The 17,906-nt window shown below is 36.3% G+C and overlaps 1 protein-coding gene across 1 annotated transcript; it reads right to left on the bottom strand.

Annotated features, from left to right (window-relative positions):
* Positions 1 to 4,819: 4,819 nt before the first annotated feature.
* Positions 4,820 to 6,385, bottom strand: LOC145163941 (uncharacterized). Its single transcript, XM_079082677.1, has 2 exons — positions 6,356 to 6,385; positions 4,820 to 5,893 (listed from the first exon to the last, which is right to left on the bottom strand). Exons 1-2 carry the CDS (start codon positions 6,383 to 6,385, stop codon positions 4,820 to 4,822), a joined length of 1,104 nt encoding a protein of 367 aa, XP_078938803.1.
* Between the last annotated feature and the right edge of the window lie 11,521 nt (positions 6,386 to 17,906).

Raw genomic sequence — 17,906 nt, 5'->3', positions numbered from 1 at the left:
TGATCTTCTCTATGGGAGGAAGTGTCGTACCCCAGTTTGTTGGGGAGAGGTCGGTCACAGGGTCATGGGAAAGACCGAGGTAGTTCTTCAGACAACATAGCTTATCTAACAGATTAGGAAGAGGTTACAGACAGCTCAGAGTCGGAAAAAGAGTTATGCTGACTGACGTCGAGCTGAGCTGGAATTCCAGGTTGGAGATATGGTTTTACTGAAGGTATCACCCTAGAAGGGTGTAATACACTTTAGGAAGAGGGACAAGTTGGGGCCCCATATATTGGCCATTTCGACTATTAGCCAGGGTAGGCAGGGTAGCCTATCGGTTAGATTTTCCTAAGGAGCCCAATCATATTCACAACACCTTCCATCTTTGTTATTAGTAGATCTGTATGATGTCCCAGTTTCCATTGTATCTGATAGAGATGTTCGATCACTTATCAATTTTGGCTAAGGTTCCACGAGGAACTGGGTAAGAGATTGGACTTTAGCATTGCTTATTATCCGCAGATTGATGAATAGAGTGAGAGGACCATGCATACTAACAAGGATATGTTGCGAGCATGTGTAACAGATTTTGGTGGGAGTTAGGAGCAATGTAATCCAATCAATTCAAAGCAAGTCAATTCTAAGCAACCTAATGCATAGCATAAGTCAAGCAAAATTATAAATTGAATGCAATAAAATTGAAAGGAATATACCAAATTCGAGTGTCAAAACCCAAAAAGAAAACCGCTAAAACTGCACCCCAAGCTTGAATTTGACCCGCAAGGTTGAGTCTTTTGAATCTCCGGTGAGAAACAAGAATTTTGAAATTTTTCGTCAAAAGGAGGGGTGGCGGCCGACAGCGGCAACAGACGGTGGCCGGTGGCAGAGCAAGGTTTTCTGACGAGCTTGTTTTCCCAAATTGACTGCAGATCGGCATGCACGGGAGTATTTGGTGAAGAATAACCCAAGAAATTTCGAATTTTGATGGAAATTGGCGGAGATATGGAGGTTTGGCGTTTTTCCAGCGAGTTTGTGAAGATAGCGGCGCCGGCAATTGAAGGCTGTGGTGGCGCTGGTGGTAGTCGGAATTGGGTGGTGGTGAGGATGGGATGGTTCGGCGGTGCTCGAGTGGACAGAGGAGGCAGTGGGAGTGGGTTGGGACTTTCCGGCGACGAGGGGGAGGAAGGATGGCTGATGTCGGCTGGACAGGAAGGAGGGAGGTGGATGGCGGTCGGAGTTAGGAGGGAAGGATAGTGACGACGTCTGGTGGGTGTGGCTGGTGGCAATGACTGGAGGTGGTGGCAGCTTGGTCTTCATCGGCGACAGCGGAAGGTGGGGGAGGGCAGCTGCTATGGACGGGAGTCACAAGGGGGAAGGGTTTAGGGGGTCACGGGTCAAGGGGTTATAAGGGTGGGTCGGTTATGGGTCGAGTCAGGTGGTTAGTGGGTGGGTTGAAGTTGGATCGGGTCCTGCTCGGAGTATTAAGGATGGTGGATTGGTCGCGCAAAGGGAGATGGCCATTTTTTCTTGGTCGTGCAAGGGATTGCGAGGGTGGGAGTCAGTCGTGCACTAGGCTGCGCGGGCGGGGCTTCGGTCTCGGAAAACTTGCACGGGTAGGGGTTCAGCCGCGCGCGTACATCAGAATGCACCTCGTGTTGGAGTAATTTTTAGCTTGGATTTGCGCGGGTGATGGCTGGGTTGCACAACTTTGCGTGGGTGAGGACCTTGTCCGTGCAAATTGCAGGTTTTTGACACGTTTTGAAATTTTTCGCGCCACAAGCTCCAGTTTTCTTCCATACTTTACCAAGATCAGTTTTAAACTTCAAGATGCTTATTTTTTTGACCAACTTCAAGCCTAGAAACATTGAAACTTCAAGCGGAGATTATTTATTCACAATGCTTTTATTTAACGTCTTTGCCAAGACATAGTCCCACTTCCTCCAACCCTCATAAATCAGAATTTCCAATGTTACGTTGTCGAATTCTCCCGTGTCAAAGCCTTCATAAAATGTTTTCAAACGGTGCCCATTCACTTTGAAGATTTGATTCGTTTCCAAAATCTTGATTTCAACCGCACCATGATCAAACACTTTTATAACAATAAAAGGTCCGTTCCATCGAGATCGCAATTTTCTCGGGAATAACTTTAACCGCGAATGATAACGAAGAACTTTTTGGCCCGGAGTAAAATGCTTTCGAGTGATGTGTTTGTCATGAAACACTTTTGTCTTTTCTTTTTAGATGCTTGCATTTTCATAAGACTCGTTTCTCAACTCTTTGATTTCTTTAAGTTGCATCTTTCGGTGCTTACCGGTTTCTTCAATATTGAAATTACATTTTTTTTAACTGCTTTGTGTTCCAATTCCACCGGTAAATGACAAGACTTTCCATAGACGATGCGGAATGGAGACATGCAAATTGGAGTTATGTAGGCGGTCCGGTACACCCACGATGCATATTCTAACTTCAAGATCCAATCTTTTCGTGTGGTGTTGACCGTCTTTTCAAGAATTTGCTTGACTTCTCTATTTGACACTTCGGCTTGGTCATTTTTTTGTGGATGGTAGGCGGTTGATATCCGGTGTGTGACACCATATCTCTTCATCATGGATTCCATCATTTTGTTGAAAAAATGAGTGCCCCTATCACTCACCAAGGCTCTTGGTATACCATATATTGCAAAAATGTTTGACTTCAAGAAGTCAACGACAGTTTTAGAATCATCATGCCTTGTAGCCTTTGCTTCCACCCACTTTGAGATGTAGTCAACCACCAAGAGTATGTAAGTAAAACCGAAAGATACGGGGAATGGGCCCATGAAATCCATTCACCATACATCAAAGATCTCACAAATGAGGATAGGGTTTTGAATCATTTCGTTCTTCATGTATCTCTTGACATTGTTGGCCAATAGAGTCCACATTCTAGCACCTTCCGCATGGTTTTGTTTTGACCAAAATGGCCTCCACATGCATACTCATGGCAAAACTTCAAGATTGATTCGACCTCATTTTGGTGAACACACCTCCGTATTAGTTGATTCAGACAATGTTTCCAAAGATAAGGGTCGTCCCACACATAATATTTGGAGTCACTCTTCAACTTGGCATTTTGGTACTTGGTGAATGTGTGGGGAATTTCTTTAGTAACCAAGTAATTGACAATATCCGCATACCAGGGAATGGTGTTTGAAATGTAGAAGAGGTGTTCATCCGGAAATTCATCAAGGATGGAAGAAGAGGACCCACCAACATTCAAACGACTTAAGTGATCTGCAACTAGGTTTTCGGCACCACTTTTGTCCTTTATCTCAAGATCGAACTCCTGTAAAAGAAGAATCTGCCGAATCAACCGTGGATTGGCATCTTTCTTGGTCATTAGATACTTCAAGGCCGCATGGTCGGAGTATACAATCACTTTTGTCCCTAGGAGGTATTGTCGAAATTTCTCCAAGGAGAAGACAATGGCTAGAAGTTCCTTATCGGTGGTAGAATATTTGGCTTGAGCATTATCCAAGGTTTTGGAGGCATAGTTGATAACATGTGATGCCTTTCCCTTATTTTGACCTAAAACCGCTCCAATGGCAAAATTGCTTGCATCACACATGATTTAAAAAAGAATCTCCCAATTTGGAGGTTGAATTATGGGAGCGAATGTGAGTAGGTCTTTAAGTTTTTCAAAGGCTTCTTGATATGCAACATTGAAGTCAAAGTCAACATCTTTTTGGAGAACGAGGCACATCGATCTTGTGAACTTCGAAAATCTTTGATAAATCTCCTATAAAATCCTGTATGGCCTAAGAAAGATCTCACTTCTTTAACACATGTTGGGTAAGGAAGGTTTGTATGACATCAATTTTGGATTTATCAACTTCAATTCCCTTCTTGGAGACGATGTGTCCCAAGATGATGCCTTGATTGACCATGAAGTGACACTTCTCAAAGTTTAACACCAACTTCTTCTTAATGCACCTTTTTAAAATCTTCTTAAGGTTATCCAAACATTCATCAAACAAATTGCCATATACGGTGAAGTCATCCATGAACACTTCAATTATATTCTCAACATACTCGGAGACGATGCTCACCATGCATCGTTGGAATGTGGCGAGGGAATTTCATAATCCAAATGGCATCCGCTTGTAGGCAAACATGCCAAAAGGACATGTAAAAGTCGTCTTGTCTTGATCTTCGGGGGCAATGGGTATTTGATGAAAACCCGAGTATCCATCAAGACAACAATAATGCGATTTGCCTGCCAATCTGTCGATCATTTGGTCAATGAAAGGAAGGGGAATATGATCTTTTCGTATGCTTGAATTAAACTTTCTATAATCAATGCACGCCCTCCATTTATTTTGAACTCGAGTGGGTACCATTACTCCCTTGTTATTTTCAATAACCGTGATTCCCATTTTCTTGGGAACCACTTGAACCGGACTAACCCATTTGGAGTCAGAAATGGGGTAAATCATATCCGCATCAAGGAGCTTGATTATCTCTTTCATGACAACTTCCATCCTTGGAGGATTTAATCTTCCTTGAGCTTCCCTCTTAGGCTTACAATCATCCTCCATGAGGATCTTGTGAGTGCATACATTAGGACTTATCCCCTTGATGTCCGTTATTGTCCACCTCATGGCCTCTGTGTGATCTTTCAAAACTTCAACTAATTGATCTTCTTCAAAATATTTCAATTGAGAGGAGATGATCACCAGAAGAGTTTCGTCTTTACCTATATAAGCATACTTCAAGTGGCTAGGTAAGACTTTCAATTCAAGTGTGGGTGGGTGGATTATGGAAGGGGGCATCTTGTTTAGAGATTGAGATAAAGCAACTTAAGAGACATCCTTCTTTGTTGAGTTGTTAACTTCTAAAGTCTTCACAATCTCTTCAACTTCGGAGTACAATGTATACATTTCCAATGTTTTCTTCAAAATCTCACAATCAAGACTCATGTTGAGTACCATCTTCAAAATATCCCCATGTGATAAATCAAATAGTTCTTGGGTTATTGGCTCAATCACATCAACCCGATACAATGGAGAAATTTTGATAGGGTACCTCATTGCTTCAAAGATGTTGAAGTGAATGGTCTCTCCATCAAACTCGATGGCGATCTTCCCATTATGGACATCAATAATCGTGTAAGAGGTATTCATGAAAGGTATTCTAAGGAGGATCATAGATGACTTGGAAAGAGTCTTCTCTTCTAGGTCAATGGCATAGAAGTCCGCGAGAAATACTAGTTGATTAACTTGTACTAGAACATCCTCCAACACTCCTCTTGGAAATACACTTGAATTGTTTTCTAATTGAATGATTACTCCAGTCTCTTCCAAAGGTCCAACATTTAGAGATTGAAAAACCAAATATGGCATGACATTGATTGAGGCTCCAAGATCTAACATGGCACTTTCAACATGCAAATCACCAATTGTGCAAGGGATAGCAAACATTCCCGGGTCCTTGCGTTTGGGTGGTAACTTCTTTTGGATAATCGCGGACACATTTGCATTGACTTGAATCTTCTCATTGGCCTTGAATTTCCTTTTGTTGGTGTACAGATCTTTGAGACATTTGACATAGCTTGGGATTTGCTTTATGGCATCCAATAGTGGAATGTTGATTTGGACCTTGCGGAAAGTCTCAAGAAACTCTTTCTCTTCCTCCTTTTTCTTTGAGGGGGCTAACCGGGAAGGAAAAGGTGGTGGTATGACCAATGGCTTGATGGTCTTGTTAGAAGATTCGGGTGGATCAATGTTTGTCACAACTGGTTCCTTTGGAGGAACTACAACCTTTGTAGGCTCAACAACAATAACCTCATCTTCTTCTTCTCTTGAAAATCTTTTGGGGTTGCTTTCGCCAAGTGTTTTCCAACTTTTCAAGGTTATGGCACTCACATTCGGATTCTTTTTGGTTTAAGATGGAAGTTTACACCTTTGTTCCATCTTGTTGAGAGCGGTGGCCAAGTCTCCAATTTGTGCTTGAATGGTGGAGAAGGTGTTATTTGTCTCTTGTTGAAATTGTGTTTGACTTTGAGCAAGAGAAATAATGAGTTCTTGAAGACTCATTTGATGGTTACCACTTAATTGGCCTTGTTGTTGAGGTTGTTGGTAAATTATAGGGGTATAAGATGTTTGTGGATATGGAGGTTTTTGGGAAGGATATTGTGGATATTAGGGTCTCATCATAACATTTGGTGGGTATGAGTTGTTTGGATTATTCCTCCAATTTGGGTTGTATGTGTTTTGAAATCCCATGGGTCTTGGTTGGCCTTGATATCCTCCCATGGAATTAACATCCTCCGGTTCACTTCCAAGTGTGGGACACTTATCCTTATAATGCCCCTTCATTGCACAAATACCACACACCATCAATTGTTGACCACTTCCGACCACCATTTGACTCAAAACATTAGTCAAATCCAATAGTTTTGATTCCAAGTGTTGGGTGTTGCTAACTTCACCAACCACTTGTGGAGAATTTCTCTTCATTTCATTTTGAGGCCTGAAGGTTCTTTGATTTTGAGAAATTGTACCAAAAAGTAATCTTATCTCTTTAGGTGTCTTGCTGAAGATGTCACCACCACTTGAAGCATCAATCATCCTCCGATCTTTTTTGTTCATACCCTCATAAAAGTGTTGAAGAAGTAGTTGTTCGGGTATGTTGTGTTGAGGACAACTTGTACACAAGTTTTTGTATCGCTCCCAAAAATCATGAAAAGTCTCATTCTCCCCTTGACGAATCCCCAAAATGTCACTCCTTTGACTTGATGTCCGGGAAGCGGGATAGAACTTGCTATTGAAGGCTTTGAGTAATTCTTCCCATGTGTGAATAAATCCCAGTGGTAAGTTGAATAACCACTCTCTAGTTTTATCTTCTAAGGTAAGCGGGAAGGCGGTTAACTTGAAATCATCCAATGTCACATGTTTAGGCAACATGCTAACACATATCATATGAAAGGACTTCAAATTCTTTTGAGGATCTTCTCTATCCAAACCATGGAACTTGGTGAGTTGATGTATGAAACTTGACTTCAATTTAATCCATTGGCGGTTTGCGGGATAAACAATACCAAGAGGTGTGTGAGTAACATCCGTCTCCATCATTTTTCGAAGTGTCAACTCTTAAGGGGGATTGGGTGGATTGGGGTTATTGGGATATTGTTTCATGTAATTTGGAGGTTGTTGGTGGTACATTTGTGGTGGATAAGGTTGGTAGTTAGGATATTAGTTGTAGGGGGTTGTTGTGGGTACATTGGGTGTTGGTGCATTAGAGGTTGTTGGTAATTTGGTTGATTTGGTTGATGTTCTTGTTGTTGTTGAACTTGAAAAGCATTGTTTTGAGGTTGGTTGTTTTGGTGGAAGTTTTGGTTTTGTGGTTGTAGTTGTTGATAATTGGGTTGATTTGGTTGATGAAGGGGTTGATTCCAAGGTGTCATATATATGAGAGGTTCTTGGTGTTGTTGTTGTTGTCTTGGTTTTTGGGTGGAGTATTGACATCTTGATTGTTTGGGTTTGGGTTGGGATTGTGAGGTGGAGTGTGATTCATGGCTATGTAGTTTCCAAACGGAATGTATTTAATGAAGAACAATTGGAGAACTCGGTTCGGTGTCGGTATCACTTAAAGTATGAACTTGATCTTCTATGTTGATTAGTGGAGAAGAGGAAGAAGCTTGAACGAGTTGTTCTTGCTTTGCTTGTTTGGCTAACTTTTTCAACCTTTTTTCTTCTTTTCCAATCTCTGGATTGTAGAGTAGTTCACCGGTTCTTGTAGACCTAGGCATAAACAATCAAATAACAATAACCAATATACCTCGCAACGGCGCCAAAACTTGGTGGGATGTCAAGTCCACCAAGCCAATTACACCCTTTGTTTGCAAATAAAACGTAATATAATGGTAAAAAGGGATATCGATCCTCAGGGAAATGGTTGTATTCAATCACCAATGCAATCTAAAAGAGCTAGTGTAATAAAGCTAACTAACAACAATAAACTAAAGGGGGGGGGGGGGGGGTTATGAATGCTTGAAAACTAAAATTCTTAAATAACTAAAAAGCTTGTAGTTAAACAAGATGCTGAGATGCTCAAATATTGGAGATAATTGGTCAACTGAGGCAATTCAACACAATGAACATTTGTGTGTTTACCATTAAGATTCAATATTAAGCTTATCATTCATCCCAAATTGGTTATAACAATCATGAAGCATGACATGCCAAGAATCCTCATAGGTAGTATGGAGGTTGGGGAAGCCCACAATACACCTTTGTAATCAAAATCAAGGATTCAATTGAACCTAGGAAAGTTGATTAGCCTTAAGAATGAAGGAATCCCCAATTCCTAGAGGATGTCAATGCTTACACATCCATAAAGGAGTTATGATCCATAAGCTAGAGATGATTTCTACCATCATAAAGCCCTTGTTCTAAGTAAATTCAATGATTCAATACTAAACCAAAGAAATAAACCAACAATTGCTCATTCAAGTACCAAGCTCATGATCAAAGTATTAAACAATCATAAGAAATATGAACTAGAATCATAAACATAAGATTAATGACAATCAAGCATGAATCCTTCAAAACCCACAAATATCCAAAGGTTTTAGCCAAAGTTAACCAAAATAAAGAAACTAGCCACTCATGGCAACAAGATAACAATCACAAAAGTGTTTTTGCATCAAGAAACTAAAAATTGGTAGAAAGATGAGAAGAATGTGTATCAAGCTCCAAAAAATCTCCTCCAATGCTCTCTAATGATGTAAAATCGAATTATGAGCAGCTAGACCTAAACCCTAAAGTAAATCATGAACAAAATGACCAAAATGCCCCAAATTGTGCAGTTGCGCGGGTACCCTCGCAAGTGTTGTGCGACTGAGACTCCACCCTCGCAAACGATGTTGAAATGCTATTGGTTCTTTTTCTCCACTACACCACCCCACTACACAAGATTCTCTTGGTCCCCTCCACACCTTACATGATTCAAATTTGGCCAATCATCTTCCAGCTTCAAATATGGATAGTCTAAGCCCAAAATAAGAATCCAAGACTCATCTTCATAAGACCACTTCATCCAAGTCTTCAACTTTTTAAGCCCAAATCTCCTTTGATGGATTCATAAAGCCCAATGACGCCTCTAAAGCCCACAAAGCCCGTCTCCAAGCTAATCCACAACCGCAACGAGCTCCAAAAACCCTACAAAATACCTCATGCAAAATAGAAAGTACCCGACACGATCCATGATAAAGAAAATAAAGAATATACAATGAAATACTAATAAAAAGACCTAAAATTTTAAAATAAACTATAAAAAATAAGGAAATTAAATAAACTATCAACATGCTCTGTTACAAATTCTACAATAATTTGACACTAATAACATACTTAACACCATGCCCATGTATCTTCCAAATTTACCTTACTTTAAAATTTTATTGAACACAATCAACGCATTCTCTTATAATATAAAACATTAAGGTCATATACTATTAATACAATAATTTTCCATTTTTCTCCAACTTTAGACAACAATAACAATATACTTTACATTTTCTACAAATTCTTACAATTTTGCTTGTCGTTTAACATGCTCAACATTCTAAGCTATATTTTGGCTTCTCTAAACTTTTTCTCACTTCAAAATAATATTTAAATAATAGTTTTACAATTAATCAAGAATTTTCCTTATTTCATCGTTTTCAAGAACCATGACATTTCAACATATTGAATACGCTTAAACCGTTTCTTTTATATCTTAACATCATGAAATTAATTTTTTTGAGATGTTATACATGTTAATTCTAATTATGTGTGGTTAGAATAAACATTGATTATTTTATGTGTGGTTAGAATAAACCTATAATGTGATTCTAGGTTTTTTATTTTATACATTTGAGACTGTAAAGTGTTTTTCAGAAAACAACAATGATTAGTTCAATGTTGGTCCTTCAAAAACCACAACAATGTAGATTTTGCCCAATTTTGGTGAAAGAGGTTTTGGAGAGAATGGAGAAAATCAATGTGGACAAGGATTAGGAAACGAAAAAAAAGGTGGAAATGGAACAGAAATAAGAAGAAGGAATGGGGAAAAGCATATGAAAGAAATTTATTTCTAAAATAGTTGGAATGAAGTAATTAGTCTAGAGTTTTGAAGAAAGTACCCACCAATTTATTTAGACACCATCAATCTCTAGTTTAGAAAGTGTATGAAAAGAGTGACTTCGTTATATCTACCAAAATTGTATTTAATATTGCAAAACAAATACAAGGCTTGGAGGGATGATGATTATAAAAAGAAATTGCTTGAAAAATACATTATGTTCTTGAGAGTGCTAAAAATAAAAGATAATAGTAATTTAAAGAAAATTTCCATATCCAACATATATGTTCCAACTTTCTTATAAAATGACAATGGGGTTCCATGAATATACTATTACTTATCCATGTTCAATTAGTTAAACTATCTCTTACATCCATGAACAATAAGGCTATATCCAGACCGATACAATACTTCAAAGTAAAGGGAGCTTAGAATATCCATATAGTGTCTACTGAATTTTTTTAGGATTGGAAAAGAGCTTAATGCTTAAGCCCAAACAAATTTCTTTTTAGGAAACTTATTCATAAATTTGTGCAAATCTAAATTACATATTATTCTACCAAGGAATCATATTCTTCAAACATAAGTACTATTATTTGTTCGGAAATTTATTCATCACATATATGAGAATGATGACCAAAGAGGGTGATATTTTACGGTAAATATACAGCATGGAAAATAGATCAATTCGTATTTCAACTTTTAATAAAAAAAAGTCAGTTGGTTTTAAAGGAAAGAACAAAGCAACCGATGAAGAGTCACTATTATCAAATTTAACTATGCTAGAAGAAACGAACAATTTGTTAGATAATATATGTGAATCATATGTAAGAGAGTTCGAACAAAACCAATCACTATACTTGATGAACTTGTTATTTTTAAAGCAAAAGAAAAATCTCATAACACAAGGCTCAAAATTTGAGAATTCAAACTCAACTAGTTATGGCCAAAAAATTTCACAAGAACAATGAGATTCTATTTTTTTTAAATCAATTGGTAATAGAAGGGATTACCCATTTCCTTATATGATTGCATCTAGTTTCTTATTTTATCAATGTGGGATTGGGTTTGCACCCCAACAATCATTCCCTCAAACCCAAGTCCGTTCTTGGCCTCCCCTCAACGACTGTTCATCAGATCCAATCCTTTTTTATATCGACGATACTCTCGAGACACGCTCACCTGACCTAGCCATCAGGAAGACTTTCGATACAAGGCCTCAGGATCAACTTCGTTAGACCGAGAATTACCAGGGATTGCGCCACTTGCACCAACCACATCTTTCGGGCTACGACCGTAGCTCTGATACCACTTGTAAGGACCGCTACAAGCCCAATCATGCCAACATAGAATAACAATGAGGTTCAATTTTCTAAAACCAATCAGTGATATAAGGGATTATCCATTGCCTTATATGCTAGCATCTAGTTTCTTATTTTACCAATATGGGATTAGGTTTGTACCCCCAACAATCTAATCCACCAAATTTCTCACGTCAACTTAGAATGTTTTCTATAGTTTTTCAATACCGAATATTCATAAATAATAAAATAAAAGACACAAGTATCACATGTTTCGACGGTTATCAAAAGATCAAAAAATATATTTTTTATGTAAAATGTCAATCGACAACATAAAGAATGTAGAAGATAATGAATCATAAGAAAATAACTTTAATATATTTTTTATAAATTTATATTAAAAAGGTTTTTGAAAGAAATAATAGTTATATTCATGTTGTATTGAGATTTATCTAGATAATCTAAATCCTCATATCATTAGTGACATGTTGCGTTACTTTAATGTTAGATAATGTAACGGTAAATAGCATAAAAGACATTAAATTTACATTAATTTTTTAATTTGATACTATGTTATTTTTTGTCTTAAATTTGACATTGTGTTTTCTAATTTGTTATAGTTCTAACCACTTGACCGGTTCACCCGGTTACTTGCTGATGTGGCATGATGACGTGACATACTGACATGTCAAAATTGATATTTGTTTCCACAACAGACGTTAAGTTTTCATTTTTTTTTTCGATTTTGACATTAAGTTTTTTTTTTCAGTTTTAACACTCTATTTTTTTGTTCCAAATCGAACATTATTTTTTTTCAATTTTGTTCAATGTTGGCCATTTTCCATTTGAAACCGTATAAATATTTTTTTATCACATTTTAAACCATATAAATAAAAAAATTCATTTAAAAACCATATTTTTATATAATTACAAGGTTTTTTTTTACATTCAAAACATATGTTATGTATAAATATTTTTAGTTATATCATGAGAACCAAACTAACCATAAACTTCGAATAAGAATAACAATATTTTATCAATTATCGCTTATGAAATATTATTTATTTTGTCTTTTGTTGTAGATTTTACACATATTTTATTTACGATTAAATAATTATGTTAGATATATATTGATGTCGCATCTAACGTTCGTTTGAAGCATTGAAGAAGAGGTGGAAAATATAGAACAAAATACCAAAGTTTAATGTGAATACTAAAATAGATGTAATAATGGCCATATTATCATTCATAAATATTTTTGAAAAATTGAGCTAAAAAATATGATTTAATGGGAGTCACATGAGATTCAAGATGTTCCTAATAATATTATGACTATTTTATTAGATGTAAAAATATCATGGGTTGCAAATCTGACCTCTGGACCTTGATCGACTACACGCCTTCAAACCTCCAAAATCATTTTAAACTTGTGTATTTAATATAAAATACGGTTTTTATATAACTAATACATATTTATACATAACATTATGGTTTGAATGTAAAAAAAAAAAAAAAAAAAAGTTTGGATTTATATAAAAATATGGTTTTTAAATGAAAAAAAATGTATTTATACGGTTTAAAATGTATTAAAAAGTATTTATAAGGTTTTAAATGGAAAATGATCAACACTGAACAAAATTGGAAAAAATGATTTTCGATTTGTTATCAAAATTGAAAAAAAAATTAAACTTAATGTCAAAATCGAAAAAAAGTGAAAACTTAGTGTCTTTTGTGGAAAAAAAATTCAATTTTGACACGTCAACATATCATGTTAGCATCAGGGACGGACGCAAGATTTGGTAGTAAGTGTTGCCAGTCCGTAGTAGGTGTTGCCGGTAAGTAGAAAAAAAAATCGAAAAATATCGAAAAATTTACATTGCGTACAGAAAAAGCAGGGGTTGTCGGTGCCACTGTGGGCACCCAAAGAGAACTGTCCCTGGTTAGCATGCCACGTCATCAAATTTGACACGTCGTCATGCCATGTTAGCAAGTAACCGGATTGACTAGTCAAGTGGTCAGAATTGTAACAGATTGAAAAGCACAGTGTCAAATTTGAGACAAAATAACATGATGTCAAATTAGAATTTTGGTGTAAACTTAGTGTCTTTTGTGCTATTACCGGTAATGTAATGGAAAAATTGAAAGTATCTTTTTTGGAAAATTAAGAAAAGTCATGTCTAAATACTTGGAGAATATTATAGCGGAAATGGAAAAGTCTTTGGGTTAAAAAGACAATATCAATAACTTTAAAATTGGAACTATGCTTCAACATTTGAATTCATGTATTATCTGTAAGTCATACGATGAAAAGTGATTCTTTATACTCCCTATATAGCTCAAAAACTATGTGATGTGGAACTTAGATATTTCGTTGGTATTGTCTTAAAATAAAATTCAAAGATGAAACACTAAAAAAGACATATTGTTGATAAATTCAATAGTGTTTGCATTATAAGAAGTGAACCAAGGAACTTAGTATAAACTTGTATTTATTACAATTCACTTATGTTGAGATTGTTAAATCATTTAAGTGATATTGCTTGTATATGATGAATTTAGAAAGGTTAACAAGTAAGAGTTTAATAGGCTAGTACTCTAGGAATTTAGAAAGGTTAACAAGAGTTTAATAGGCTAGTACTTTAGAAGTGTTATGTAGTGAAGTTTTATAAAACATACTATATTTAGAGTTTTCCTTTATATTTTCAAGAGACGTGTCGATATATTATTAGTAGATCTTATAACTGACTTAACTAACACTTATTATAAACATGGACACTTTGTTTAGTTTTAGTATCATTGCATCATATAACATCTTTTCTAACATAATATTTTATGTCCTTTTACTCTCAAGATACTTGACATAATGACTATACAACAATCAATATTAACTGTCTATTGTTTATTTACTATCAATATTTGACATATTTTTCTTTTCCAAAAAAATCTATAATGGATAAATTAATTATAACTTTTAAAAAACAAAACTTATTGGATCATGATTTTGTATTAAAATTTTCCAGACTTGTATGTTGATTATGAAAATAAACAATTACAAAATTGACCAAGATAGAAGATATTAGAACACCAACTAGCCACTTTTAAAAACTATATATAAAAAGAGAACTATACTTTATTAATAGACTCTTTATAAATTTGCCAATTCTAAACGATTCAAATCTAATTGAGTCTGTTGATTTTGAAAGCATATTGTTTGATTATAACTCTGAATGATTGTGTTGATAAAATATTAAAACTGACCTTTTTACTTTTCTATTCTATTTTGTATGGGATACCATATATCTGTTTGCTAAAATATTTAAACATACTAAATGTCATACAAAATCTAAATTAAACATAAATAATTTCAAACCTAAATAAAAATATATTGAAATTCAAATACCTCTTTCGGCATAAGGTGAAACAAATTATATAAACATTTAAAGTATGTGAATTTTATAAAATATAGATAAAACTGTAAATTTGGTCCTTGTGGTTTGCAAAAATCTTTGGATGGGGTCCAAAAAGTTTCTAGCTTGCACAGAAGGTCCGAAATCAAGGTTTTTGGTCCAAAAAAGATTGAAATTACCTATTTACCCTTTTAATTTCAATTTTGTATTTTCTTTTCTTATCTATATTAATACTTTATGATATAAAAATAAAAAACCAAGAAGATGACCCCCACTCAACCCCTACCGGTACCCCCCCTCTCTCTCTATCTATCTATCTATCTCTCTCTCTCTCTCTCTCTCTCTCTCTCTCTCTCTCTCTCTCGTTGCCAGTCCGATGGATGCCAATTAATTGCGGGCAGAGGGACGGAGTTTTGGTGGTCGACGAGAACGAAGTGACGAAGGAAAAGGGGAGGACCTTTGGGGTTTGGCTAGATCAAATGAATGAAGGGAAAAAGCAGTGAAGCTTCTTCCTGCTCCAATGGTGATGTGCGAAGCGGGAAAGGTTCGATCGGTGACGAGGGAGGTCGTCTCTGTGGTTTGACGAAGCCGAAGGGACGAAGGAAATGGTGGAGTGTCGCGAGCAGCAACAACGAAGAAGTCGGGGTCCTCGGTGGGTTTGCTCGACGGAAGGGAAGAGGAGGGTGCGAGGGGTGGTCGTCGGTCTCAGTGGGTGCTGCAATGAGGCGATCGGTGGTTGACAGGTCTGTGATTGGGGCTGCTCCGGCAGCCTCCCCTGTTCTTTTTTTTTCTGTGGTGGTGTCGTGGGAGGCAACAGCAACTCCGGTTGCTATTGTGTTGTTTTTCTCTTGTGTTCTTGTTTTGTTCTTGACTTATTTGAAAGGGAATATGCAGGTGTTTGAGTTGAGGCTTGGTCACCGAAACAGGAAGGGAGGACTTCCAGTACTCCGGTTACTGTTGTGTTTTCCAGTGAGCAGGGCAGAAATGAGAGAGAGAAAGGAGGACTTCGAAGGAGGGGGGAGGAGGAAGAGAGAGAAGGAGGAGGGCTCCAGTGGGTTTGGTAGAGAGAGATATATATAATTCTTTTTATGCATTAATATTTATAAAATAAAAATATAAAAAATACAAAAAAGAAATTTAAAGGGCAAAATAGTCAATTCAAGTGCTCCATGGACCAAAACTACAAAAATTTCTTAAGTTTAGGACCAAAAACCTAGAAAAATCTTGATTTCGGACCTTCTGTGCAAGCTGGAAACTTTTTGGACCCCATCCAAAGATTTTTGCAAACCACAAGGACCAAATTTGCAGTTTTGTCTAAAATATATTATATTCACAAAGCACTGAGGGTTTTGTTTATATGAGAATGAAAAATAATTTGAAAACAAAAAACGAATGTGTCATCCATTTCTTTTAAATATATTCGTTGTTATTCACAAAGCACTGAGGGTTTTTTAGGATGTTGGTTCACAAAGCACTGAGGGTCTTGCTGAGTCCCTTCCGACTCCTTCGGTATCTTTCAACCGGTACGGGTCTATTTCACCCCTACAGCTAAACATACATTTATACTAGCAAGAGTCACAAAGACAGCAAGCACATACAAACATATCAATAAGTATCACGAAGATCACTACCATTCTACAACATAATCCAATGGGACGACATTGGTGCCTTCGACCCACAAATGCAGTGAGGAAACTCACCTCAATCTGAAGATGCAGAAATCACACTCTCTAGCTGCTGTTGCTACGACTCCTCACAATGAACACAATCAAACCAACCCTAATCACTATTTAGGGTGCTAAATGAAAGTCCAAATCATAATCCCTATCACAAAGGGTAAAAGACCCAAGAATGGCCCAAGGCCCACTAATGGCCCAAAAGGCCTAAGGCCCAAGAATGGCCCAAAAGATCTAAGGCCTAAGAATGGTCCAAAAGACCTTTTGGTGAATATGTTCGGTGTACCACCTAGTTACGCCCAACGTATAAGGTCTCACAACAAAGGAAACTAAAAGATCTAGTATGCTCAAGAATCATATTAAAATGATATTGCTAATTAACATATGACATTAAAGGGCCACACTAACAACAACTTGATATAATTGATTATTTATTAGAAATTGATTTTAATAAATATTCAATAAACTCTTATAATTAAATTGGAAATTATTTATTTCATGGAAATAATAATTTTCATTAGCAAGTAACATTACATAATTCATATGGTATGAATTATTAAGTCATGTACAACATTTTGGACTAGATAAACTCTTTTGTCTTTTACAATAAAGTTAAAGTTTATATTTTATAAACTTGGTTTATAAAATATAAGACTTGTCTTCCTTTTTTTAAGGGATGGCCGAAAATACATTAAGAGATAAGAGGTATGAACTTTTGACTTGTTTAATGTAAAGTAATAAGAAGCATGGGGAACCATCTAACTAGTAGGTGTTTGGGTGCTTAATGGTCAAAGACCCATGAGTATTGTGTATGCTATATATGCATGAGAAAAGGCTTTTATCCTTTACACTTAGCATGTAAAATCCGAAACTTCACTCCCTCTCTTACTTCTCTCTAGTTTTGTTAAGAACACATGAAGATTACATGCTTTTATACTCTCTTGAAGTTCATACTTTGGTTATGAACTTCAAGCTTAAGAGTTAAGAGTTTTAGACTAGCATCTACATCAAGTTGGCTTCTTGTTGGTGTCTCTAAAGTTCATCATTCTTCATCAACTTCCAAGCCTTCCAAGAGGATCCAAAGAACTACAAAGGTTGTTATTTATTCTTCTTCTTCTTCTTTGGTTGTGTTTGTTTTCTTTCCAAACTTTGCAAGATGATCCTTGGTGGTTTTAACTTGTTTATGTTATTCAAAATATTATAAGTCTTCTGTTGCTAAATTTTATGTTTTTGAAACTAGTTTTTGAATAAAAACCCAACAGAAACAAGACTGCAATGCTTTACGCTAAGCGTACGCCTATGTACGCCCCTAATTGCCAAAACTCCATTAAGCACTTAATTCCTTAAGTTCAAATGTCCAAATCACAGATCTAGTTCTTGGGAAACATCTTAAATGATAAAGTCATCAGCTTGATGCCTTTGCATGGCTCAAAGAGG

Source organism: Lactuca virosa, chromosome 3 (assembly GCF_052849685.1).
Source record: "Lactuca virosa cultivar CGN04683 chromosome 3, Lactuca_virosa_CGN04683_v6, whole genome shotgun sequence".
Lineage (NCBI taxonomy): Eukaryota > Viridiplantae > Streptophyta > Magnoliopsida > Asterales > Asteraceae > Lactuca > Lactuca virosa.
Note: the sequence above shows the minus strand (reverse complement) of the source record. Positions and strands in the feature narration are given on the sequence as shown.

Bases quoted from the DNA above. Each gene is read 5' to 3' on its own strand.
- LOC145163941 (XM_079082677.1), bottom strand. From the start codon at position 6,385: ATGGTGGTCGGAAGTGGTCAACAATTGATG. The intron at 5,894-6,355 runs GTGTGTGGTATT...TAAACCAAAAAG, and splicing joins GAAGTGGTCAACAATTGATG to AATCCGAATGTGAGTGCCAT.